Source organism: Streptopelia decaocto, assembly GCF_964273445.1.
Source record: "Streptopelia decaocto genome assembly, chromosome: 7".
Taxonomy (NCBI): Eukaryota; Metazoa; Chordata; class Aves; order Columbiformes; family Columbidae; genus Streptopelia; species Streptopelia decaocto.
Genome location: NC_138661.1, coordinates 32934447 through 32961946, shown reverse-complemented (window position 1 = coordinate 32961946; position 27500 = coordinate 32934447). Strand labels below are relative to the sequence as shown.

At 39.2% G+C, this 27500-nt stretch overlaps 1 protein-coding gene across 1 annotated transcript in view; it reads left to right on the top strand.

The window, feature by feature from the left end:
- The window catches only part of MEIS2 (Meis homeobox 2), a 173043-nt gene that overhangs the window by 140178 nt on the left and 5365 nt on the right, over nt 1-27500 (top strand). The window contains exon 10 of the mRNA XM_082058561.1: nt 26281-26420. Coding sequence (XP_081914687.1) covers nt 26281-26420 — 140 coding nt within the window. The remainder of the gene's footprint in view (nt 1-26280; nt 26421-27500) is intronic.

The window sequence follows — 27500 nt, the reverse complement described above, 5'->3', positions numbered from 1 at the left end:
ACAGGAAAGGTCAACCTAAACCTAACGCCCCAGCTCCAAAACAACATAGATCTACTGAATTTTTGAAATCCAGATATGATCCAAACTTACTGGTCAAATTAATCCCTGGCATAAACACAGCAAAGTAAGCGGATCTGCACAATTTAAACATTTTTAGCTGATCACTGCTACTGGTCTTACCACATGTTGCTGTGAGGTAGCATTGCTTATGCTTATTATGCTGAACATTATTTCCCTGGAGAGTTCACAACAAGGTGCAAACACACTTCCATTTATTCTCTGAAATGAAGTTCAGGCCTACTGCAACATGGGAACTTGCAAAAGTTTCCAAACCTGCTCACACTGGACTGCATTAATTCAAGGTGTGCTGGAAGGAGAAACATCATATAATAAGGAAATCTGGTAACTAGGCTGTTAGTTAGCCAATACTTTTGTCTGAGATGGGGTGTGGGGAACACAATGTCAATATATTCTTAAGAAGTTGTCCCCTTCCCATTTGGAAACAAGTGCACCCGGACAGCCTTCTTTGTAGCCCCAACTCTCTTACTGCCACTCCGGTGCTGCAACTGAGGTACCCTGGGAGCGCAGTGCTATGAGAGGTGCTTCCCAGGACAATGAGGCATGTTACCAAATAGCAACAATTAACATTAAACCTGTAATCAGTGTAACTAAACCAAAGCGATTTTCATCAAGTGAAAATCTGGCCCAATGGAAAAGGAAAGGTAGAATTAGGCTTTCCTACCACTTAGCATAAAAAATAAGTGAAGATGAAGAATAGCAGTGCTTGAGGAACATACGATCTCTAGAGGGCACATGCTCTGGTAAAATCTCTCAGCTCAGAAAGATGTGACTAAAGCTGATTTGTGAGTATTCTGCACCTTGTGTTATCACCTCCACACTCCATGCATACAAAAGCCCAGAACACCTGTTAAACAAGGGCTATACCAAGAGTATTTTAGACTTCCTTTGTATTAAGTGGTGTATGTACCTAAGATGTAGGTCAATGAAGAATCAGGAATGCTGGCTTGGCAAAAATCTTCCTGGGTCAGAATTTTCAAAGAGGCAGCTATGTCTAGTGACTAGTATACAAAACTGAATAATCCAGAATGATAGAGCTTTCTACAACTGTCTGAAAACTGAGCTGTCTTCCTTTTTTTGTTATTCAGAGGATAAAATTGGATTGGTGAGCTCATAAGTTTGATGTTACCAATGACAAAAGAGTGATTTCCAGGTGGAACTGAGCACTGGGAGAAATTTGAAGATTTAGATTGTATTTTCATGTGCTTCTATACTTATCCCCTTAAAAAAAAAATCAGAAGAGATTGATGTTAACTTCTGTGAGCATGGGTTAATTTAAAGATGACAGAAACAAGAAAATTCTATGGTTCGTCTTAAAAACTGCCAATGGAAGCAGAAAGAGATTAAAAAATTTGGATCATCATAGAGGGCATTTGTGTAGAATCCAGAAAATTGTTGTCTAGAATTGGTGCCTTAAATGGGTTGCAGTTGTTCTTTGTTTTCTACTGTTTTCTGTATTCCAAACCTAAACTTAGTGACTGATGTAAAACGTTCCACACAGTGTTTCTCAGGTCAAAATCCTGTATTGCACCAGCATAGTAGAAATCCATTCTTGACCAAGACTATCACTGAGGCAAACCTTCTTAAAAAATTCATTTTTCATTGTGGTTTTCAAAACATTGCATTTGAAGGGGTTTTTTATACACCATCTTTTATCAGACAACATAAAATATGCTGTATTTCACTTGCTTGTTTCAAAATAAATCAACTCCCCAAAAACTTTCTACAGCTCTTTATGTTGCCTGGCCTTGTTTATTTGTAAGCCAGCAAGTTTAATAAAGACTGTTTTCTCAGTGTAGGAAGAATATGCCGTTTTACACAGAGAAAAATAAAATAAAAACTACACTATATTTCAAAAATGTATATATTTTATTTTGATAGGCACAGTGTCCTGTAAGCCAGCCAGTAAGTGCTTCAGAAGACACTGGGAATATTTCTGGTTTATATATTCAAAAAGAAATCAGGATTAACTTTACAACCATGTGGAACTTCCTTAACACTGTACTGTTTTGTGAAGGTCTTAAATGTGGTGAGGTCTGTCCATTTATGTTTTCCCTGGTGTTTTTCTTTCTCTCAACTTTAACTTTTCAATGCCTACTAAAACCCAGTAGTCTAGTCAATAGGAGCTATAGAAGGAGGAGAGAAACTAAGGCACAGTTGTTCAGAGTTCCTTTCCACACAGTTTGCTTTCTGGAGGAAAAGCTGAGTCCTGTTAATCCCTTGAAGGTCTCATTACTCAGATCTGGGGAGTGAACTCAGAAAAAGCAGGTCATTCGGTTCTAGACAAGGCCTTTTCTCAGTTGCTTCTTGTACATTTAGCTTTATTTCTGATCCCTCATTTCTCAGACTTCACTCTGAAAGGCAGATACCATCATCCGCACAGATACCTTGGCTGTTTTTCCTGAGGTGAATCATTAGTTTTACAGTTTTTATAAAATTCATTATCAATATCTATGGCCTCAACTATAATGAGCTAAAATAATTTTATTTAGAACCAAGAATTTTCACTCTCGCTGAGAATCCCATTGCAAAGTTTAATCAAAGGCCACTGATACAAAGGACAAAGTAGTTTGATCAGTAAAAAAAAACCCAGCTGACTTTTTCAGGAGCAAACACTCTCAGGATCCATTCTTCAGACGAGGCCTAACTCCGTTAGGCTGCCGTAGCACCTGCCTGACCTTCAGTCATGTTAATGAAGTTATCCATGTGCTTATAGACAGGCACACGCTTGAGTAAACTGCTAAATCAGGGAGAGCAAGTCTCAACAGTCTTTGGCATATCAAGGTTCTGGAGGGTTGTGTTTGGATAAAAACACTTCAGAGGAGGAGCTTTATTCCTCGGCCACAAAACTTAATGTTTATTTTTACATGTCGAAACTCCGGCTTGAACGTCAAATTTTGTTTCTCTCCAAAAAAACAGAGACAAACCCAGAAGTGCTGTGGTTTGAGCATCAGTTTGGCTATAACATTTCCTTCAGTTTTGAAATATGACATGACAGTAATGCAACAGCAAAGATGACTCCAGAATCACTCTATGAACCTGAGCTGAGGTTTGTTTTTTCTGCTGAAACACAGTATTATATTAGTTTCATGTGATTATGTTCCCAGCAAATATTTCCTACAACTTTGGTAAAAAAACTTCTGGTTTTCCTTTATCTGAGAATTAGTCCAGGAAGTCCAGGACACCTAATTTGTTGAGTTATTAGTCATAATACAGCAGCTTCTAGAAGCTCCACCTGAGATGTGAAGCTTACTGTAGACAGCATCCATGTAATAGGGAAACAATTCCAAACGGCCCTCACATGTCTTTATAAATACCACAAAGCACATGTCTGTTTTAGGTGCATGGATAGCTCTGGAAATCTGTACCCTAAATTATTCAATCACCCGACAAGTTTATAACAGTCTACATAGCCTTTCTGACAATACGTATTAGCAGGGAAGTCAGCAAGTGGACTCTTCATGTGAACAGTGTACAGTTACCGGAGTAATGAAGATAAGCTGGAGAAAAAGTGCAAAATCTATTTTTTGGAGTCTCATACTAATGTATTTTTGTGTTACGTGACAATATATTATAGGGCAAGATAAAAAAACATTAAAATAGCATTAAATTATGTTAGGCAGAAAAGCATGAATATAACATAATTTTTTTTTTTTTTTAATATTTTTATCCTAAATATAAATGTGCTTTGCTGCTTCATTCTCCAGCTTTCCCAGAAAGTCACATTGGGGCACTATGTAGGTAATGTGAGGCAGTGGTTGGAGGCTGGCAGATCTTCAAAGTGGCTTCACTCCCTTAGTCTCTCTTTCAGATTGTTAATGTTCCTGTTTCAAAGCCTGTTGAAGTGAGATGGAGCTTTACCACAGATTTCAATTTTGAATTTTGAATCAATCCTCAAATAGCACTTGCAATAAGTTACTCAAACAGCATTTGCAGAACAATACATAGACTTATGGCAGAGTTTCCTGAAAACTTGGAAGGAAAGGACCCTTGTTGCCAAGTTGAAGGACTGCAGTAATTTCTGTTCATCTCTCCCTGTCTTCATGTGTCATGACACGGAGGGAATAGCAGATGATTGCAGATATCTGCAGTAACACCTGTGACACCACAGAGGTGTTACAGTCCTCAATACTGTTCAGCGGCATGTGAAACCACAGAGACGTCTATAAGCTGTACTACAAAACACGTACCTGATACAGGTACTTTATGTTGGCCTCAAGGCACAGATTTTGTGACTGTATATGCTGGTAAATCTGGGGAATATAAATTGACTCCAGTATATTTGGTGATTATACTGTCTACCAATTTAAATGAACTGCAGTATGGCAGTAATGTAGGGTATACCACCACAGAAACAGTACTTACTCCCACATACTCTCCTGCAGCAGTGCCCCTACCCATATTTTCTTGATGCTTTGTCCCTAATAGTCTACTCTGACCCTGACTTTGCACAGCAACTTACTTTGAAGAAACAGTCATTTAAGGGGATGCAAGCGACCTGAAACATGAATTGTACCAGCGGAAACACAGTACTCTTTGCTTACATTGGCATGCTTGGAAAAGGGCATCAAGATTCTTGTCTGCATCCTCTGTAAAAAAAAGGCAAATAACTTCAGTGTCAAATAAATCAGGTCCTCTGGCATACATGCCTCACCTCTGCAGTGAACCTCCAGGTTAAGGGAAATGGCATGGCAATGAAATAATGATTGTTTCAAACAACTTGTTTACTTATAATCTTCAAACATATAAAATAGTTTTCTTCAAAAGAAAAAGAAAACAGATGCATTGATGTTTACTACTTAGATCTTCCTTCCAGGGTCCAGTAATGACCGGGCCTGCAATTTACATCCTGTATTATAGAAAATTTTGGGAGATACTGGTCTGATGACACTCCTGCTTGTCCCAAAGTAAATGAAGAGAGACTTTGTAGATATTCAGAGACTTTACATAGTGCAAGCTCAGGGAAAATCAGAGTTACCATTCCCATGACGGGCTTAGAACTAGGTCCCTGAAAACAGCTGGATCCTGACACTTTGGCTCACTTCCATCTCTTCTTCTTTTGTTGGCCTCTGGCAGGTTGCTTCTTTCACTGGAAGCCAAAGTGGATTGACTTTGCTATTTCCCTCCATGGTGTTCACTTCATCAGACAGCTGATGGGATCTGTTTTCAAATAAGCCACCTGTTATGAAGAATGTAAAGTTTATTTGCTTAATAGGAAATGTATTTAAAAGAAATCCATTAAAATAGGCCTGGATTAAAACTGCACAGAGCTGAGGTGAACCAAAATGTGCAGAAGCTTACATATTTCTTCATCATAAGCAGACAAAAATAGTTGTTTTGCCTGCTGCCACAGTTTCTGAAGTCTGCATCAGTATTCTTCTCTTTTTTAGACCAGGGGTTCTAATAACTCCTGTTCTAACTGGTAGTGAAGATACCACATTTTATTTACTGTCCTGTGTTTTACATTGTGCTTCCTCACCACAAAATGTGGCTTTGCCCGTGAATGTATTTAAAAAATAACCAAACACTCCAGGTGTCCCACTTTTCTGTGCACACTGTGATAGTACGGTTCCTCTTTACCTCTACGTTGTGCCCTCTCAACTTCAGTGGTTGATTTTTTTTTAATCCTCTTTCCTTCCCCTTTTCTGAAGGAGACATTAACATAGAGAGTCATGAGGACATAGTAGTTTGTCTGTCTACCACTTTGGTACAGTGTTTATCCTATGGATAAAGAAGTGTTTCATATGCCAAAACATGCAAATTCAGCCCCGAGTTCTAGTCAAGTAAATTACCAGCATTTGTTTTGTGGCTTGTGAGAAGTGAATTGATGGGTCTTGGAATGCACATCATACAGTCAGAATTAGCTGGTATCCTCATTGGAAGTCCCTTAAGAGAGACTGCTAACTGAATAGGTCCTGAAATTGAAAACGTCTGTTTTTTTATTTAGAAATCAAATATATGAAATAAAAACCGTAGAATAAGGACAACATTCTTTTTCTAGATTTTCCAAAAGCAGTAAATCCACATTTACAGGAGAAGAAGATAAAGATGGTAAAACAAACAAACAAACAAACAAACAAAACCCACCAAAACCTAGACAACAATAATCAATTAAACACTCAAAAATAAAGAAAAAAGGTAAAAAAAATTCATCCAATTCAAATGGTGAGGTAAAGTGCTCTTTTATGTTCCATTGCACGTCCTGGAGGAACAATAACATTCTTTTGAGAATCAAAACTGAAATCCAGGCATTTTTAGCTCACAGGAAAATATGTGTTTTGATTGAGCATTTATACGAGATTAGAATTCTTAAATATCGGGCTAATTATCCCACATAAAAAAAAAAAAATCTTAGAAAGACTTCTGAAAAGTTAAATGTGAATAACAGTTGCAGAACAAATTGTAAACCAGACTCTAGTAATTGTAGCTAGTGCAATCAGACCCTCAGACATCATCAGAATTTCAATCAGAGGAAGGTAAATCCTGTGCAGTGTAGAGACATGGATATATTAGTATCTAGATATTTTTGTGCCCCTCATTGTTGAATGGTCTCAAAAACAATAGAAAATGTATCATGAAAACAAGGAAAATGAGAAGTGAGATGGGGAAGAAATAATTATTAATATCATTAACCAATAGGAAACTGCGTGTCACATAGGCTAGGGGCTTAATTATTAGTTAAACTGTAGGAATAGCACAGAATATGTCTCTGAGACACAGCAAAAGCAGAGTTTCCTGCTTTGCCCTTGCTCATTATGGTGATATGTATTCATCACTGACCACTATCTGCTATAGGTTGCTATCATTTCAGTGCTGGTTGTTTCCCTGGCTTGAAGGAGGTGTGGGTGGGAAAAGAGTCAGTTCCAAACTCCGCTTACTCCTACTCTTTCTTTACTTAACTTGCCTCTGAAAGAACAAGTCTTATACCCTCTCATTTACTTTCGTAATCAGAGTCATCATCCACAATTAATTGTTTTACACATGTTAATAAAGAGAATATGTGGCAGATTCAGAAACCAGATGCAATTCACTTGAACCCAAACCCCTACTTCGATTCATAATCTGTCCTTCCTTTGTGTTGCAACCAAAGAAGAGTAAAATAAGCATCCATCGTTCTCTTTCCAGGTTTACTATAGTGAGTCTGAGTTTCTGTCCCCTAGGATTTTGTGTTGTGTGTTTGCACTACTCAGTTTACAAGCTGCTATTTTAGTAGCTGTTGGGACCTACATTGGTAGATTATCCCCTACTCTTGATGAAGGATGATGATGATGTATTAGGTCTTTCCTCTTTGTAACTACCATGGTACTACAATGAGCAAGTATTCACTTCACACTTCTCTTCCTGATAATCTATTGGTATAGATCTGTGGTTTCCTTTTAATGTCTGGTTCATTAGATGGTATAAATGTGTGTAGCATTTTTAGCTGTGGTTGAGGAAAGCAGGGAATGTGGAGGTTAAGGTTTATTAAGACTGTCGTGTTCAGGAGTTCAGAGTATTTCTGCTCTGAGCCTCTGCACATAACTCCAATTGACACTGGAGTTACACACTTGCCTGAAAGCTGTTTATTGCCCTGTGAGTACTCGCTGTTTCCATGGGTGATCAGGACAGAATAGGTCTGAGTACCAATTATTTTAAACCTCCTTGAAACTTTCCATAAAGCTGGGTTAAAGAAATGATGGCATAGTATTTAGGAATGTAAAACCCAACAGATAATAGCTCTGTCCCTAAAACCACACACACACAGACATTACTTTAAGAATATTCAACAGTGTCATTTATTATGTAGAGGGCACTATACAGTTGCCCTCCCCTGACACTAGCAATACAAGTGCTTCATGAGGGAATAAACCTCTGAAAGCTTGGTTGCAATTTACTTCCTTACTTCCTGCACATAGTAACAACGATAGTTGAATTGAAAAGCATTTTAAAATTCATAAATATATAAGTAGCCATTATCTAGTGGAAAACATATGTCTGACTAGAGGACCTGATCCACTACTCAGTTACTCCAGTTTTAAACTAATGTGACTCCATGGTAATCAATGAGAGTGCTGGTGTGCAACTGAAGTAGCATAAGGCAAATAAGATTTTTAGTACATGTAAGGCTCATTTGCTTAAAAAGAAGGCCAGAGTTTTCATTGTGTGTTTATTATGGGTACCTTAATCTAAATGCCCAGAAAAGGAGGCACTCAGAATAACTGGGTACTTTTAAAACCTGTATGTATTGTGACTGACAAAAAGCTGAGAATATTTAGTTGCATACTCCTTTTACAGAGGAACAAAACAATGGCGTATGTTTTTTCTTCCTTTTTGTGGGGTCGAAATTTGTTTTCAAATTTAACTGCTCAGTAAGTTAATAAGACAGTGATTTCAGCTGCAATTTGGTTTAATGGTTAAGACAAAACTTCATAGATTGGCTAATGGAAAGTGAATGGTATGATCTTTATATGTTCACAAATGTAAACAGTTTGGGACCAGGAGACTCCTAGAGCTTCAGTCTGAGCTATTTTCTCTTCAATTTCACCCAAATCCTCTCTGCATTGGGCAGACTTGAGTTTGCCTGAAGTTTCTTTGGTTTTGTTTTTGGTTTTTTTTTTAAAAAAAGGCATCCCATCTTGATTTTTCTATATAGCATTGAGCCCTAAAGTGTTAGTCATTACACTGTATCAGTAAAGCAAGTGTGGAAAGCAGAATAAGTAATTCACAGTGCTAAGTTTGTATAAAAATAACAATCCACCCCACTGCCCCCGCCAGCTCCTGGGTGAACCCAACGCCATAGCCCAGGGGATGAACGTAAGAGTAACTCAAGGCTCTGGTAGTATCTGATAGTTGAGCTTTTGTGGAAGGTCCACTGTGGAATTTCAAAGACAATAAGCAAACTTGCACCAAACAAATGAAGTTGCATTCCTATACATTTCAGATGGGAGAGATAAAAACAGATACAGTGCCGTTCAATCTTTTATCAAGGTAACACAACCCCAAAAAGCTTTGATGCTGTCTATTGCAAACCTCATGAGGATCTGAGTAGGAAACAAAATCTGATTAGTTTGTTTGATTCGCCTTTCTAACTATATGCGTTCAGCAAGGGTTTCTGTACAATTCTCTTCCCCTCTTTTTATTGTGCGGTTTGCTTTGTTTGCTTGAGTTTAAAACTGCCATTACGTGAAAGTGTTGCAAGTATAAATAATTCAGAAGATAACTCTGTGGGGATACTAATAACATAGCCCTGCTTTTTCTAATAGCAACTCATTACGATTCTGAGAACTAGCATTCCATAGGAACACTTACACAGCCTCACTGTATCATGGATATTGTGGATGTTGACAGTAAAATTATTTTGACACCTATTTAATTAAGCATATTTTTCTTCTTTGAAATGCCCCTTTTGTTTATGACTTGCATCACTGCTTTAAATTCTCTAAAAATAACCAAAGGCTTCTTGAGTGGACAGATGGATGGACAGACAGATGCATCCATCTGGCTTTATCTGTCTTAAGTGTTTGGATGTAATACCTTTCCCCAATAAGAAGCAACAATGATACAATTATCTAACAACGCATAATTACTTCTACGGAAAATCTAATCAGTTAATAAATGTTAATAAAGACAAATGTACAAAGGTAATAAGTGGGTCATACTCGAAGTGTTCTACTGTGTCTACTCTCATTTAAAGGAAAGAAAAAGCTTTTAATGGAGCTTCTCTTATTTTTCCCCATCATTTTATAAGTTGATTTGCCAACACCTCATAGCAAATAGTAATTTTAAGTAGGCCAACATCAAGCTTAGATTGTATCCACTTGGTGGTAACGATAGTGTAGCTGCCCGTTCAGGAGTCACTAAGTCCAACAGTAACGTCTTGTCTTTTTTATTGTTTTATGTTTTTTGTTTAGTCTCCAGTAAATGAATGGGTGCTGTCAGGCTGAATGACTGTTTCTTAGAGAAATCAAGCTCTTTATTGTGCTAACCTCATCCTGGGGTTTTTTGGAAAGCCATAGGGCAGGCAGACACTGTTTAAAGCAGTTGTAAGTAAAGGTCTACTTGGTGCTGTGCACACAACAAAAAACAGTGGGGATTAAACAACTCATGAGATGTAGTGGCCACCTTCTCACACAGGTGCATACTATTTCAGGACTTAGATCTTTGGACAATATTATGAGGAAAGATACTGATTATATAATAGATAATCATAAGCTGTTTAAAGCTACTTTTTGTTTTTTAATAAACATTGCAGAGCTTTATCAGAACCATATTCATATCTTCTGTTCCAAAGTGTAGCTACGTTGCCGTGATCCTCAGGGCAAATTATTGAGATGCTGAAGAATGCATAGTCCATTCAAATAAAATGGAACTCAAGAACTGGGAGGAAAGTATATTTATCATTTAAAAATACTGTGACAAGCTTCACATTAATGACTAAAAGAGTTAAAATTACTGATGAGATGGAACAAGCCACAGCTGCAGCTACTGCAGAGATTGCTTGGCTAACAAACTATTACAATAAACAGAACATTGTTTAAAGGAAGTTTGCATTTTAGATAGTATCATTTTATACAGATGGATTTATAACCTGGTGAACAAAACTGACTGTGAATCCAGAGCAACATTAGTCTCTCAGACATTTTTAAATAATACAAGTCTCACTCTTCTGTACTGCTCTAGGACTCCTCACACATTTATTCCCACTGCCCAAAATCCACATGCATTTCCTGGTGTTGCTCTTTTTCTCACACCTCCAGTGTCTGCCGCTCTTCCTATTTCCACTTCAACAGTATGTCTCTCTTGCTTCTGCCTTCATCTCTTTGCACCTTGACTACTGTAGTCCCCTTTTCTCAGGACTTTAAGTCCCAGTTCTTCATCCTCCCCCTAATGTGTCAAATGCTGATGCTTCCTTATCACACACACATCAAAATCATCTCCTACTTTAGGCACTTCAGCAGCCTTCCACCATCCTTTTCTGGATCAATTTCAAAATTGTCTTTTTTAAAACAATGTCAAAACCTACTTCAGCATAGATGTCTTTATATATATATGTATTCTTCTCTCTACTCTCTGTCTAATGCTGCCCTCCCCTCAGTTCTGCAATTTCAGTTGAAAAATCCTTCCACTCTACCGTAGCTCTCATCTAAAGAGCCTTTCTGTATCATCAGCTAGCCATATATTTTCTCCTTTGCCTGTACATACCTCTTAATTTCTCTCCATGGAAACTGGTTTGGTACTGAGTTCATGAGGAAGATTAATACTGTATGGCATGCTTAAGCAGTTATTGTAGAACAGTGCTATATTGGAAAACCAGAGCATGATCTAGGTAGCACTTGGGATAAATTTGGCTGAAGGATGAAATGTTTGGGGTTTTTTTTCAGTCCAATGCAAAACATGCCCACAAAATTTTCACTTACCAGTTTTTCACCTGTATTTAGTACACCTGAAAATGAAGTGTAGGAATCCATCTTAGCTACACATCTTTGCATCAAGTTCGTCCTAGCAATGAGGTACTTGGAACTGTGAATTTTTGTTTCAAATTAGGATATGGAATTTGTCATTATAAGGTTTTCATATTTGTTGTTTGGAGACCCTAGTTTCTTGGACCAAAGGAAAACTGGTCCTCTAGATACATTGTATTTTTTTACTATGAACACATTTACCAGGCATCAAAAATTAGGTAGCTAATTGGACCACTCATTTCATCAGAACTGATTGGTGGTAAAGAGACATACGCAAAATACAGCTGGATTTTTCAACTTGGGCTTCTGTCAAAACCCATTTAGAGTGCTAAATTTTAATTTGGCCACTATATTCGTTTGTATTTATTTCACTGACTCACAGAGCTAATGCATTTCCTGACATGTCTCTGCGAACTCAGGTGAGACACCACAGGCTATGCTGTTTTAGGCTAGAATTTCCTAGGATTAAAGCAGATGTGGCATTACTAGGGTCTGCTGAGCCTCATGTGATTTATAAAGATATAAAGTATATCTTTTATGATTACGATGATGCTAAAAATTTTGTGGATGATAATATAGTCACATTGGAAAGACTGAATATAGCAACTGGAGAAGAATCAAGAGAAGGAAATGGAAACTAACTCTCCTTTACTAGTTCATCTGAATGCATGTTTGCATTTGTTGATTTTATTATTCTGTTTTATAAGGATGCAAGTTTACAAGTTTACATGTATAAGGGCACATTTGATTTCTAAAGAAGTTAAATATTACAGGATTTTCACTGTCAAATTAGAAATGCATATTGTTCCTAGGAATGTTCATGTCATTGATAATAATTCAAAGTGAAAAATAACTTTCCCTCTTCTAACTACTGATTTATCTTCTTATGTTTTCTTCAGTTCGGACACTGAATTAGAATGAAAACATTATTTTTACTCTGTTTGTAGTTAACTTCTCATCAAATTTATTTTTAAATACTTACGCACACAAGCACAATGCTGAACTACTTCGCCTGAAGATGCTGCCTGTGAATTTGGGGCATTTTTTTCTCTTTTCACAGGCTGTTTTTATTTTACATAATGTTTCTGTTGACCTTAAATTTGGTGTTTCTTTCAAAACTTGGTTAAAGATGTTCTAAAACTTGGGTTGAACCTCTTATGAAAGTATTATTATAATACTGGCTTATAAACAGTGTAAGCCACAATAAAAGATCTGTGCAGCATATTTTACAAAATATTTCCTCATGAATATATATGTATCTGTTAGATATGTATACCATTTGAGTTGCATATGAGTGCAAACCCTGCAATATTTAGTTTAAGATAGTCACTACCTTTAGCATCACTGAATTTTCAAGCATTGTCACCTGGCTGCTGCCCAGTCCTGAGATGACTACATTCTTTTGATCCACATATGCTTATTGCCATTGGTGAGCATGCACAAAACTGCTTAGAATTGGATATGAGAAACTTGGGACTGTAACCCTAGCAGTACTGAAAGGTGAGATATTACCCTGCCCATGGTTATTTTACATAAAAAGGATCTCCAGGACAGAGGAGTAGGAACATAAATACATATATAGTGATAAATAGACAGTAACATGTTCCAGAGTGATACACAACTTTCAGCACAAAGTCAGCCTTGCTTCAGTGTATCTCCCTAGGGGCAAATCCAGCCAATGTTCTTGTCATACGTCAGCCATATCAAACTTTACACGAAAGAGGCAAATGGGATAGAGGGAGTGCTACACTCAATGGCTCATTGGCTAGAAAATTCACTTGTTAAATAGGTTATATGTTTGCAGTTTTCTCTTTGTCTTAATTTAAATCAATGTCTTAACTGTTCCAATGAAATGAGTTTCCCAATCAATGCTCCATCTTTTCTTCACTACCGTGCCTTTCTTGTTCTCCTGACTGCCATTTCTGTTGTGTATGCAACAACCAGTCAGTAGAATGAAGTTAAATAAGAATAAGGGCTTGACTGTACAGCCTCCTGGTTAGGGCTCCAACTTCAGATGCATGACAATTAAGTGCTGGTTAATTATGACTATAAAATTACTTACTTCAGGTGGAACATCTTCAGAATGAGAACTGAAAGGGCTTTGTTCACTGTACTGAATACCTGGGTGATTCAGATATTCTTTTAGGAAGTGACAGACCTATGTGCAAGTCTTTGTTCCAAATCAAGCAGGATAGGGAGACAAAACTTGATCTCCTTCTTTCCAGATAAATATTCAAATAATTATGGTGTCAGCTATAAAGGAAAGAGATCTTTATCTGTGTTGTTATAAGAAAGAACAGACCTGCCATAAGATGTCTGTCTCGTTAAAACAACCCATAGGAATCTTGACTGGACCTAAGTGTCTTCCTCTGACTCAGAGATAGAGTGTGGTTATGGCAGAAGGTAACTCACTGTTAGGAAACACATATACACTGTGGCAGAAATGAGGATGAGGTGGAGTGTTAAAAAGTAGAAATCTACATGCCTAAAGAGTTTAGACAGTTTCAGTGTTAAGTGAGGCCTTTTTTTTTTTTTTTTTTCCCACAAAAAAATGTCGTTAGGTATCTAAGTCCACCTTCTGGTAATTTCTGGAACAGCTAACCAGAGACAGGAATCTCCCTGGGAGCAGATCACCTACAATTTAGGTGCTAGTGTCAACATCCCTTTGCTAATATTGCTTTCTAACTCAGAATTTCACTGAACATTAGGATTAGTTTTCCAGGGCCTATGATGATTTTGATAATATGACTTGGTAATTTTGAAACCTTTCCTCATACATCTGAGTGCTTTACTAGACCAGGCTGAGTGATCAGCATTGTTGGATATGGCCCTGCAGTTACCAGTTTTGAGGGCTCAAATGCAGGTTTATACACATATTCTTAGATGCCTTCACCCCTACACAGTGCAGGACCAATTAGTGAAATTCTCTTGAAAATTAAGTCTCAACACCGTACCAGTCAGAACAGTCAGAGTTAATATTGAAATCCATCAGCAACCAGTTATTAAAATTATGTAAGATCACACACAGAGTTTCCAAACTGCTCTCATAAAGAAAGATAAATATTAGATAGGTTATAAAGATTGGGTTTCATTTCATAACAGGTATCTCAATTGTATGCAAAATATGGGATAGTGGAACACATTACAGAACAGGCCAGTTTTCATTGAAGAAATATGTGCTCAGTTTCAAGTTTCTTTTTGTGGTATGATTTAATTTTCACATGAGATATTTAAGTGACAGTGATGACACTGAGAGACTTTTCCAGCTACCCATCCTTTAACAGAAGAAAGAAAAATACATTAATAGCCCCCTCTTTAGCTAGAGAAGCCAACAACAACTGAAATGTGTTGCACTTGAGCACAGGCTCCTCCAATATTTTTCTCTGCCCATAAGACACCTGAGTACTGAAATCAGGGGAACCCAGCCATTCAAGTGCTTCAGAAAGTGCAGACCTTCCTGGTTTCAGTCCTTAGCTTGTTCAGAAGAATGAAAATTGCAGAGAGAAAGGAAACAGTGTAACATTCACATATATATCCTCAATCATTGCATATCTGACCATCTACGAGCCGTGCAAAGCACCAGCAAGCTTTATCGCTGACTTGCCAGCTGTACCTCGCAATTATCTCTGGTGCACCAGCCAGGTAGGCTGGGGAGCAAGCGCTGAGCCCTGGGGGAGATGCAGCCCTGGTCAGAAAGTATGGGAGCCTGGGATAGGGAATGATAGGCTGAGGAAATTGCACCACTGAAGTTTTTTCGTTTTTCCATTCCATGATTCCAAACCAGTTTCACTTACAGTAACTAAGACACAAGGATACACTGATATACTAACAACCTCTGAAAAATGTTTTTAGAGCACTTTCCCCTGATAGAGAGAACACAAAATGGGATGAGACAGAGTAAAAGCTTCACCAGCATGACACTGGGAAGATCTGTATAATTACCTCTTCATTTTAGCACACTTAAATAATACAGCTGTCCCACAGTTGCACTGCTAATACCTTCAGTCACTGTGGAGCACGTATTCCATAACATGGCAGGCCGCAGTCTCATGGTCTCTGTGGTGTTGACACATCTTTAGCTACTAAGCCATTGGACCCTCTGCTTTGATAAAGACTTGCCAAGGGTATTGGAATAATTAAAAGGGAAAAATGAACAAGATTCTGCAGCACAGAGAAAGAGCACAGAATCACAGAATCACATTAACATAGGCAGAATCTCCAGTAACCAGACAGTGCAAAGAGCAGCACACCAGGGATACCAGCGTGTAGGTATGACTTACTGAGAGGTGATTAGGTGTATCTGGGTAAGAGCTATAACATGGGAGAGGGAGGGGTATATTTATACATAGTGTGTTATTTATGCCCATTACTTCTAATTGCCTAACTAGTTCTCTTTCTTCTCACGTATACTGCAGTACCCACCAACCAGAGAAAGATGTCTACAGCTAAATATCTGCCAATTATTATGGACTTTTGCTTAATATTCTATTGTTCCACTGACAGCACAGTTTTTAATATATCATTTTATACTATCCTGTACATCATCATTTTTCTGCCTCCCTTAGGGCCCTGGCTGTAATAGTTCTTATTTATTTTCACAAGCTAACATATATGCAAAAGATCTTGTAGTCATGATGTCGCCCCCACCACCCTCACCTCATCTTTGTTTTTGTAATCCTTTTTGTCTGTTTTTAAAGTTACAGCATGAAGAAGTGTGAACACAGCACGTGCATAGACACATACCAGGGTCAAATACACAGCTTGCTGTGTTGTTCCTTCCCCATCCGTAAACACACAGGATACTTCCTCTCCTGCTCATCAGCATTATATTGCAACCTTTTCTTGTGGCCTGTAGATTTGGGGTTTAAGCTGATAAACTTGAAAACAGATCAGAAAGGAAATAAAACTCTGTCACTCTTCCAATAGGTGAGGCAGGAGTTTAACAGCCCTTGTAGTGACTGATCACCCCACAGAATCTGCTCAGCACCTGCTGAGTCTGAAAGAATGGAACAGAGCATTGACTCTGGGCTGGCAGTGCCACGGTCCATTTAGTTGCATCAAATGCTATTTCTTACTAAGTACTTGTTTTGCAAAATGCTTTTTTTGAGGAGAATCTGTAACAATGTAAGCTGGAGGTGGCCATGACTGCGTCGTTGTCTCTGGAATGGAACAGGCATCTTTAGGATCAGTAGTTCTCCAACTTTCAGCAGTGTGTTTCTATAAATATATTTTGGCTGTGTTTTTTTTAAAGTGGGCTCTTAGGATCCAGTTTCCTGAGGTCCACTGGTTGACAGGTAAAAAAATACATTATTTTTTTTTTCCTTCAGATTTTAATAACAATGAAAAAATGTAAAAGCTTCATGGTCAAGACAGGACAGTGGGTACAAAAAATTGTTATCTTAAGGCAAAATTTACTGTCAGGGAAAATGGAACATTCCTTCTGAACTCACGAACTGGTAGTGCATGTGCAGGTTGGTTGTAGATGGTTGCTACAATAAGGCTTCTTTCATACAGGTGTGTTTATGCCCCAGGCTTGCTGGCCACAGTCCATTCCATTTACAGAAGCTGAATTAAACAATAACTACCGCATTGCAAAAAGGAGAAGGAAAAAAAAAAGGTGAGCGTCAAAGGAGATGCCTGAGAGCTTTGTTAGGGCCAAGAAAAACCCTGTTGCAGTTGTCAGAGCTTGTTGATGTTGCAGAGAACGGCACTTTTTTTTTTTTTTTTCTGCTGGATTTTCTGGTTCTGCCTTAGGAAAGAAAGTAAAATAGAACGGAAGAACAAAGTCCTACTCTATAAATCAGCAGCTGCTCCTTGCCAGATCAAAGGAGTGACATTTTTGCTCCTGGACTACTTGTCCACTTTAGGTGCTTGACAGACAGCTAACAGCTGGCCTGTTACATAGTATAGGAGACTTGGGCTACATCTTCTTCAGAATAGATGACAAGCTAATCAGAGATATCCATAGTACGGGACATGTGAGTGCACCTTGATCTCTTCAAACATACCCAGTACATAATTGCTAAACACCTTTATGCATTTTTGGCAAGTTGCTACTTAGGTAGTTTCCACTGAAAAATAAGAAGGAGAATTAATGCCTTAATCTAATTTGATCAGGGAAGTTAAACAGATGTTAAATTTGTTGACAAATCTCCTTTTTGGTTCAATTTAGAATTGGCTAAACAAATTAATGTGAAGCAGTTCGAAAGATGTGTAAAATGCTTTGGTCAATATCAATGTGATATTATTATAAAACTACACTTAAAAAAAAAAAAAAAACATTGCCTAAAATGAGGCCACTCAACTCCTGTGTAAGAAGCTAGATAAGCTGATTGTGTTTTCAAGACTACTGGACCCTTATTAGTTTTGAAAATCTTTTCCTATGAGTTTAAGATGGTAAATTAACACATCTTTAAATGCATGAGTTACTTAAGATTTTATAGGAGAAATTTTATCTACCTTTAACATGGATGTCTAAGTGCCAGCAAATCAAAGCGCATGCCAAGTTAGCTGAAATTGTATTTAGCATCTCCACAAGACATATGTATACAAACCTGGAATTTTAATGTCAGTAGTAAAAATTTCAAAGTGATTCAGTTTCGAGGTGATTCCCATCTGCAATAAATCAAGTACAGGATGAGGTTATATACTACACCTTACGTCTATTGACTTTGCATTTTATCTGGAAGATATGAATAGCTAAGGAAGTATGTCTGTTTGTCTCCTCCCTTCCTTTCAAGTATCTTTAAAAGATCGTTTTTACAGGGCATGATAAATAATCATTTATGAATAATCTGATGGCACTTGTGAAAGAGTAAAAGCCATGGCCGGCGTGCGTTCTGTGGCACTGAAAGGCACTCGTTACCCACTGGAAACCCAGGGGGAACAAGGGATGATACTTTTCCACTTCAGCTGGGGTTTCCTGAGGGCTTGTGAGAAACCCTGTGCCCACCCCACGGCCGAGGAGTGGGAGCCCCTCGCCGCCTTCACACCATGAGGCACCCGCACCTGGCTCACAGCAGGGTTCTGTGGTGACCTCGCTGCCTAGGACAGGGCAATCCCCACATGTGCACCAAGTAAAACCAGAGCATGGACACAGTGCTGCTGGGCTCTCTGGGCACAGGGGAGGCAGCCATGCCCCAGGCAGCGGCACCCTGGGGCCAGGCCCAGCTGCGGTGCTCTGGCCCCACCTCACGGCACCCCACTGCACAGCAGAGGCCTCTCCTGGGGCCACCGGGGGCTGAGACTTGGGGCAAGTCCAGTTTTGCAGGAGGGAGCGGCAGCCGGCGTTGCTGGGTGCCAACCCCAAGTGCAGGCTGGCTTGGGCCTTGGCGCTGGACCCCACGGCCCTGGGCTGGTGGCGAGGCTGATGGACACTGCCGGGCATAGACTGGCAGGGCAGCCAGGTGGCCATGGGGCCTCCAGGTTTGTGGGGAGCACCAGGGAGCCCTGCCCATGACTGGGGCCTCCTCGACATCTGTCTTCATTGTAGAGAAAAGGTCCTGCTCACAAACCCCTGACCCGGAGCAAAGGCAGGGTGGCTCCCTGGGGCTGGTCCTGCCATGCAGGTGCTCCCCATGACAGGCACCGCATCCTTCCTTGGCAGAGCCAAACCATTTCCCTGTGCTCATAAGAGGTAACCTGGTAACCAAGAGTTACACATTTAACGAGACAGATTTTCTCTGAGGTGAATAGATGCCTGTCTTGACAATTTTCATTATTTTATCACAAGGCTCAAGTTATTTCATGTTAACTCGAGGTCCCAGCTCCAGGAGGCAATGGTTATGTGAGAAACTTTTCAAGTAAGTTTCTAGATTTTGTGGCTGAGAAGAGCACTTTAAAAATGTGACACAGTGACTAAAAAACCCACAAAGCAAATAGTGAGAAGAGCACTGTTTAAATTTCTGATTTTTTAAGGCAGTCTCACAGTTACAGGATGGGAAAATTCATGATTTCCAAAAATTGGCAGCTCTGGAGTGGCATAATGTATTTTTAGGAGCTCCAACATAAACATACAAGATGCGGCAGAGGTCTCTGGGATGGTTAGCGCCTGCCTCGGGCTGCCCCAGGCACCCAGCCCAGCTGCTCTCTCCACCAAACGTGGATGCTGACTTAGGTCTTCTGAATCACACCTTTGACAGAGGTGAGATGTCCAAATTAGCTTCAGAAAGTCAGTTTAAACATCCCATAACCCCCTTCTCTAACAAGGCCATCCAAAACTATGTGAAAGTTTTTGTCAGGACATAAACCTGCTTGTCCCTCCCTCTTCCTCTCAAAACCAATCGTGTAAGTAACTCCATTTCTCAATATTCATGACTTTGGGAAGACTTGTTCAGATGACTCATTTCCAGGTGACTAACTCAGCTTTTTAAATTTCCTATAAGGAATGCTGCAAATAAGAGTTGGTAACCAGGTGTGGCATAGATTCAATGAAGCATAAACAAGGACTCTCTCAACTATTTTTGTACACACACATACAGAAGGATGCCTAAACCTAATTCTGTCAGGTTAGAATACATATTGGAGGGAGAAGTTAAATAAAATAACTAGATTTTACTTGCTCAGATAAAAGTTTGTGTGATAGACAAAGGCTGCTGTAAAGGCATGGGAGTGATAAAAGTGTTTCTGCAAATTAGTCTTTTCTAATGCATTCTTTCAGACTGCTCTGATCTGCTCAAGACTTGTGAAATTACTTTTTCAGCCTGGGAAAGAAGAAGTTTTCTAGGTTACTTATGAAAACTTTTTTTGTGACTTAGATAAAATATTTCATTGGTTATTTTCCCTTCCAAATTAGGGCATTCTTCAGCAACAAGAGATCAATGTAGTATATATTCCTGAGCTAAATACTGGCATGTTCATAGTCCAAATACTGAAATATCATTTAGGCAAAGACTTATTTTCCCATCCAAGGTGAAAACATTTGGATTATTTTTTTAGAATGCATTCTTAGGCTCTTACTCAGCAAGACACTGAAGTAGGTGCTTAAACCCCATTTATTCATCAAGCTCAGCTCCCATTTTACCTAGGTTTAATAAAAGCCAAGCTTCTCATCTAGACTTGGCAGGTTTTTGAAAAATCTTGCTGGACTATTCCTCTGGGTACCTACAAATTTTGAAAATTAGGCTTTATATTCAGATGACAGAAGAGTAGCAATTCTAACCCTACATTATTGTTGTTACTTTTATTTTTATTATTTCTATGACTAAGCCTGTGACTGTTCATTCAGTATCTCTGTTATTTTCAAGTAAAAAAGCAGAAGTGTCTTCTTGGGCTAAAATCTAAAGTGAGTCAAAACTTTCCTTGTCATTAATCCTTTTATAGAACTGTGGATTCATCTCACAAATTTGTTTATTTTTCTGTTTTTCACATAAAGAATTGAGAACCCATTTATGCAGTGGCTGGGTTGTTTAATAAATGCATTATTTTAACACCTTATTTTCTGGGATGGATATTTTAAGTGGAAATCCAGATTGAAGACCGATACTGAATAGTGTTGAGTTGTACACAGTAGCTCCACGTTGTTCCTCAGTTTCTCAGAAGGAGCAAGCTACTCTGCTACGGGGGACTGGTTCAGTTTTACACTAGTTCATCTCACTAGATACTAGATACTAGACATAAAAACAAGTGGCTGGAGTTAAATACCACTCTCTGCTTGAGCTCAGATTAGACCCCCAAGTTGGGGATGAATTGTAGTTTCCCAAGCTTTCATGCACTTCATTCTCCTGAAAAAAAAGACTTTTGGGACTTTGTGTACTTAAAGTGAATTTTCCATGGTAGCCATAAAGCTGGAGATGTTTCTAATTCTGATTATCAATCAGTGCAGCCACTAACAGTTCATTTCAAGAACTAATCTTACACAGATGCAGTTAAGGATTGATCACAGTATCTTGAAATACATGTACAGTGTGTTTAAAAAAGACAGTGGAAACAGCAAAAAAAAAATGGTTTTGAATGTGCCAGATTTGAACAAGCAGACTGAGGGATGTATATTTGCTGTTTATTCTCTTTTGCATTTTGCATAAATATGTCTCTGCAATTTTATTTGAACATTATTTATTATAAAAATAAAATGTAATACGTAAATGTGAGTTTAACGTCATTTGATATGACTTGAGATAAAATATAATAAATATATTAAGAAGATTAATTACAGGACTTCCTATAAAATTCAGAATACATGTTTATTTTGGACAAAGAAAACCAAGGCTCTATTTGAAGAGGTGCAATTGAATGCATATATTTAGATTATATTGTCATGCTAATTAGCAGTGGTAGGAACCAATTAGGACTACGGCTACTAAATCACCAGGCTACACTGCATATTCACTAGTATACCTTTACTGCTCTACTGGGTTTTGCTGGAAGCAGACAAAAATGAAGTGACTTCTTTTGAAAGTCCATATTGTGGTACATTTGGGGCCAAATTTTGTTCGTTGTGCTTTCATAAATTGTCCCACGAAAGTTAATGTGTGAAAGTAACTGTGCAAAAGTAACTGTGCACTACTTGTGTGAAAAAGACAGACTCTGGCTGTAGGAAATATATGTAGCTGCTTTAGGTAGCAATTAAAGAAAAATACAAGATGCAAAACCCCTTCTTTCAATTCAAATGGCTATTGTTTGAATAAGTGAGGTCAGTAATCTGTCATTTGTGAAATGCAGGAAGTGAGATTTTCATTAAATGTACTATGTCAATGACATGTATTTCTCAACATTACACACCTCATTTATCACTCTGGAACGAGGAGCAAGCACTGTATAAGTGTAGAGTTTGGGAAGGTATCGCCTCACAGCCCTGGAGGCTGGTGACCCCTCTTTATCTGCACAGCAGGTAAGGCACAAACAGTGGCAACGTGAGCTCTCCCTGCCAGCGCGCCTGGCTGCCGAGCTGGGGAACAAAGGAAAGATAGCATATGGATAGCAGATTGTAGGAGCGCTGAGAGAGGACTGAGGAAATCTATGTTGGGTGTGTGGCTCTGCCAAAGATCTCTTGTATGACTTTGGCCTTGTCACTTAATCTCCTTCTGTCTCTATTCCCCTTCATGAACAGGGAGAAGGCGTCTCTCCTCTCCCCCAGGCTTGGGGAAATCTGGGAAATCTGTTCAGACCCTGAGTTCTCTTGGACGGTGTGCTTGTGCAGCATGGGGTGGAGTGAGACTGAGCCTCATGGGGTCCTCTAACTGCTGCTATCATCCAAATAATAGGAATTACTATTAACAGAAGAGTAACAAAGAAAGCCATGTCTTCTTGATAGATTTTACTCATCTTTTCAGGCCGTTCAATCTTTGGCCTCTGGGTGAAGGGCTGTGAATTCTGCTTTTATAGGGTTCCAAATAACGCTGGAAGTAGTGGCATTAGTGTTCTCTTTTCTTCCACCTGTCTCTTAATGCCTTTTGAAGACATTTGTGCCAAAATAACATCACAGTGTTTCTGCAACACACGAACTGAAGTGCTGTGCAAAAGGTTGTATTTTGCTTTACTTTGGCCCTAGAGATGGCTCCCTGAGGGATTAAAAAAAACCCAAACAACAACAACAACAACAAAACAACAAACAACTCAAAAAACGAGAAGGCTAGGGCAGAGCCTATGGTTTCTACATCTCTGTTACGGACTGTGCATATTTATGGGACAGTATAAAGAATAAATAGTAATCCACAAATACTGCATTCTGTGCCCTTGACTACCAATTGTGCTGATGCATTATGTGACTTAGCTACTGCTAAATGAAGCTAGGATCTGATTTATAGCTTCACATGAACTGTATGTTTGTTTTGCACCTGCGAGTTTGCAAATATAAATAATTTCATCTGTAATTTTTCAGACATACCCATTGGTGGGTATAACTGATGCCATTTATGGATAGGATTTTTCAGAGGAAATGGAATTTCAAAATCATCTCAATGCCTAAAGACTCTCTTCTCCTATATCTTTATAAGTGTATGACAGTGTATCTTCTCTTCAGACAAGTGTTGCTGGTCTAGAGGGCATCATTTGCACCTGCAGTTATGCACAAGTGCAAAAGAAAAATGGAGAAATAATGAAATAAGAAATCAAACCCAAGCACTATTTTTTGCAAGTTTTACTGGACAAACGCTTTCACTTTTATCACTATTTTTTGTAGGTATACAAAGATTCCAGGACTCACTATTAGGGTTTTAACTTCAATTTCCAAAACAACTGGTGAATTGCCTCTACAGTGAAAGGCTGTCTTTATTCACATCAGCAGAATAAAATAACGCCAAGCTTTTTTGGGAGTGAATGGCTGAGCAAGACTGGGTTTTCAACGCCCGTCCAAAAAGGCTTAGTCTGTGGTGCCTATCCAGGGTATCCCAATCTGTGTGCTCATGGAGGTAAAGCAGTCATCACCTGAAACCCTTCAGGACTTAGAATTTCCTTAATGCTCTGCCTTGTTGTGCGAGCCCATTGAAAGAACACTTCAGAGGGCACCCATTTCTTGCTAATGTAAACTTTCTGAGGAGTATCCAAAGATATGACCTCTGGGTGAACCTTTAACCTTCCCCTTAATTATTTGTTTGAAGACAGTGTCGAGTTCTCCTGCTGAGAGCCAAGGCCCATAATGCTTCGCAGCCCTGTGCACCGAGCTGTGTGTTCAGGGAAGTGGAGAGGGACATAAATAAGGGGACCACCAGATGTAAATAATAAAAGTGGTTGGGGTTTAAATAAAAAAAAAAAAAAAAAAAAAAAAAAAAAAAAAAAAAAAGGAAGAAAAAAAAAAGAAGAAGAAGAAAAAAAAAAAGCTATTTGGTTTCCCTGAGGAGTGGCCTGATTGAAGAAAAGGGGTTTGTAAGATGGAAAGTGTGTGTGTAGGGGGGGGTGTTTCTGTTGTCTGTGATTTTTTACAGGCCTAAATAAGCATTCATTCCATTCTTTTAAAACCTTGCCATCTGTATACACCATTAGAAGCTCATAGGAGAAGAGAAAACAGTCTTATCAGGCTTTCCTGTTAATCTCTATTGGCCTTAACTTTAGCTGATAAAAGGCGTGCTGGACGGAGGAGGTTCAGGTCAGGCTCCATTTGGTCAGTGTGGTAAGTTACTGGAAAGTATCTCAGCAAATTAAGTCCTATCAGAGACCTTTGTCTTTGAGGATGGAAACACACCTCGAAATCACAGCGCTGGGGTAGATGCCTTCACTGTGCTGCAGTCAGAAGGGAATAAACAAGTACATCGACTGTGTCTGAGTTTTTATTTTAATACCTGAAGTCATGACTAATTCTGAGGCAGGATGACATTTCTGACAACTGAATTATACTTTTCCTAAAGAATAAAGAATGTCTTTTGGATGTAAACAGAGAGATGCAAAAGAGCCCTTTAGTGTTACTTGTAGCATTTATGCATCTGTCTAATGAAATTTCCACGACTGTGATTACGGAAGATGCAATCGAAGGTGTGCCACTGTCTTTTATTATCTGCAGAGGAATTTAACCGGGGGGTGGGAGCGAGGGAAATGCGACAAAAGGCCTTGTGGAGCTGATGCTATATAAAGGCTCACAATTTGCTAAATGAGCAGATGAACTTAGTTTTCAGTTAACTGACTGAAAGACTTCGCTAGGCGCTGGATTGGGCCCAATGGCAATTATTGGAGGCTGTTTTGGATGATGGGCATGTTAGTATTTCTGAAGAGGATTAAACACTAGTATTCGACTTCATTAGCACTCCTTAAGGGTCACCAGCCGAAAGCCTGAGCTGTGAAATAGCACACAAAACCTGCGCGAAGGCTCCGAAGTGTTCTCAAACACAAAGAGGGGGGACAAAAACAAGCGTGGCTCATGAGGGATAGAAAATAGCCCTGTTTTGAAAGAAATGCTGTGAACAGGCAAGTTTGAAAATTATTTTAGAGAAATTAATTTGGCTTAGCTTGCGACAATGTGGATTGCTGTGCATTAAACTTAAAAGAAATATGCAAGCACTTATTTTTGGATTACCATCAAAATTAAATCCAGGCTCTGCAGCCAACTAACTGCCTTTACCATCTCAAAAGCCTCAGCAACCGCCCGGGATTGAAGGGGGAAAAAAAACCCATAAAGGTTATTTTGGGCCTAATACTAACCACATGTACCTGCGACTGGGGGTTTCTACCGAGTTGAAAGGTGGCCGAGGCCGGGGGCGGTGGGGGGGCCGGGGTGTCCCCGGGCGCGGGGCGCAGAGGCCGCCCCCGGCTGGCACTGACCTCCGTGCGACCCCCGCCGTCCCAGGCGCCAGCGGCCCCAGTTGCAGAAGGGCTGAAGCCTTTCTGGGCCGGCACTTATTGCTGCTGCGCTGGTGATAAAACTTCAGACAGCCTAATTGATGGCTTTGCTGACCTAACGATACCTTGTGAAAGCACGGAGTGGCGAAGCCTGGTCCTCATTTATGGCCAGCTGCAAGAGTAGCTGGATCCCTGCAACGGAGAGGGGGGGAAAAGTCTCCCAGCCTGTGAACTTTAACCAGGTTCTGAGCCACTCGAAGAAGTTAAAGAAACAATTGTCTTTTAACACAAGTTTTTGGTCGCCTTTACTTGTTCAAAGCCTTCTGGCAAACCGAGCTTTAAGCTGGCTAGTAAGATAAGCGTGTTACCAGTTACAGTTTCTGAGCACTTAGAGGAAAATCCTTTAAAGTGAAATTATACTTTGTTAAAAAAATCAAAGCGAAGCAAAATGCATTGCCACACCACACTAAAATCCTGTCAGTTTTAAAGCAGAGGTGTTCTCAAAAAACAGAAGCAAGCTGATGAAAGGACTTCTATTCTTTGTATTCTGTTGCAGGTTTATTAATGCCAGAAGAAGAATAGTACAGCCTATGATTGACCAGTCAAATCGAGCAGGCAAGTTCCAAGTAGTATGTGTATTCAAGTCCCACAGGCGCAAATCCTCATCAAGTTATTCTTCAGGAGTCCCATCACCTGGTAAATAAATGCTCCAACCAGGCATTCTGGGAGATTATTTTTTTTTCTTATGTCCCCAGAATTCTGCTGTAGGAAGCAACTTCGCTAATTGGTGCTAATTGGAGATTTCCCACCCTGACTCTACTGAAACTGCTTTTTATTTTCTCTCTGAATTGGTAATTGGGTACAAGTAGTAGTGCCACAAGCAGTTTGTTTGACTGTGAGCTCTTGAATTACTCATTGCTTGTCTGCATCCAATCAGCAGGACAATCTCATTTTCTTGCTACCCACAACTCCTTGGTGTATGCATTGCTTTCACTTCTGGAAGGCGAGCAGTAAAACTCATTGTATCCATTCATTTGCTTTGACTATTCACAATATGCTACTAATGCGACATGGTACCATACTGCCAGAAAATATTAAAAGATTATTACTTTTGTTTAAGAATGCACCAGATATGTTCCCAGTAAAACATATGATTTTTGTAACAATACCTTTCCTACGTTACCATTAAAGCACTCGAATAACGTAACTCTTTACACAACAGTTGGTGCCGTTCTAATCATTCCACTTTGTAATATGCATTTCCCCGGCATACTAGGGAGCTGTGGTTTCCTGCCATGAGGTTATGGGATAAAACTGTTCTCCATGTGGTGATGACTGTTGTCACTAACAAGGGCTTTAACTTGATGGTGATTTCGCCTGCTGCTTCAGTTTAAAGGTTTTTGAAAAGGTTATTAATCCTTTGGGAAACTCTTCCCGTGTAGCATTAAATTTCTTTTTCATTAACAGGTGAAAAAGGGGGAAAACACTAACTCAACTAACCATGCAAAACATTAAGCCAAATACAAGGAGTATATGTAAATAGGAAAAGCCATGTCCAGATTTTCCCTACCCATTCTAGAGTAGGTGAGAGTGGTTTTATACGTTTTATTAAGTTCCACCAGAAGTACCCTGTATCACAGATGCCAGATTCACAACTTCATATAATTAGAGAGGAACAGAATAGGTCCTTACTTCATTAAAACAAAACACGGGCAAAGGGCTTCCGCTGTTTTGCATTAAAGGTAAGTAAAGAAACAGATCATAAGCAAGTGAACT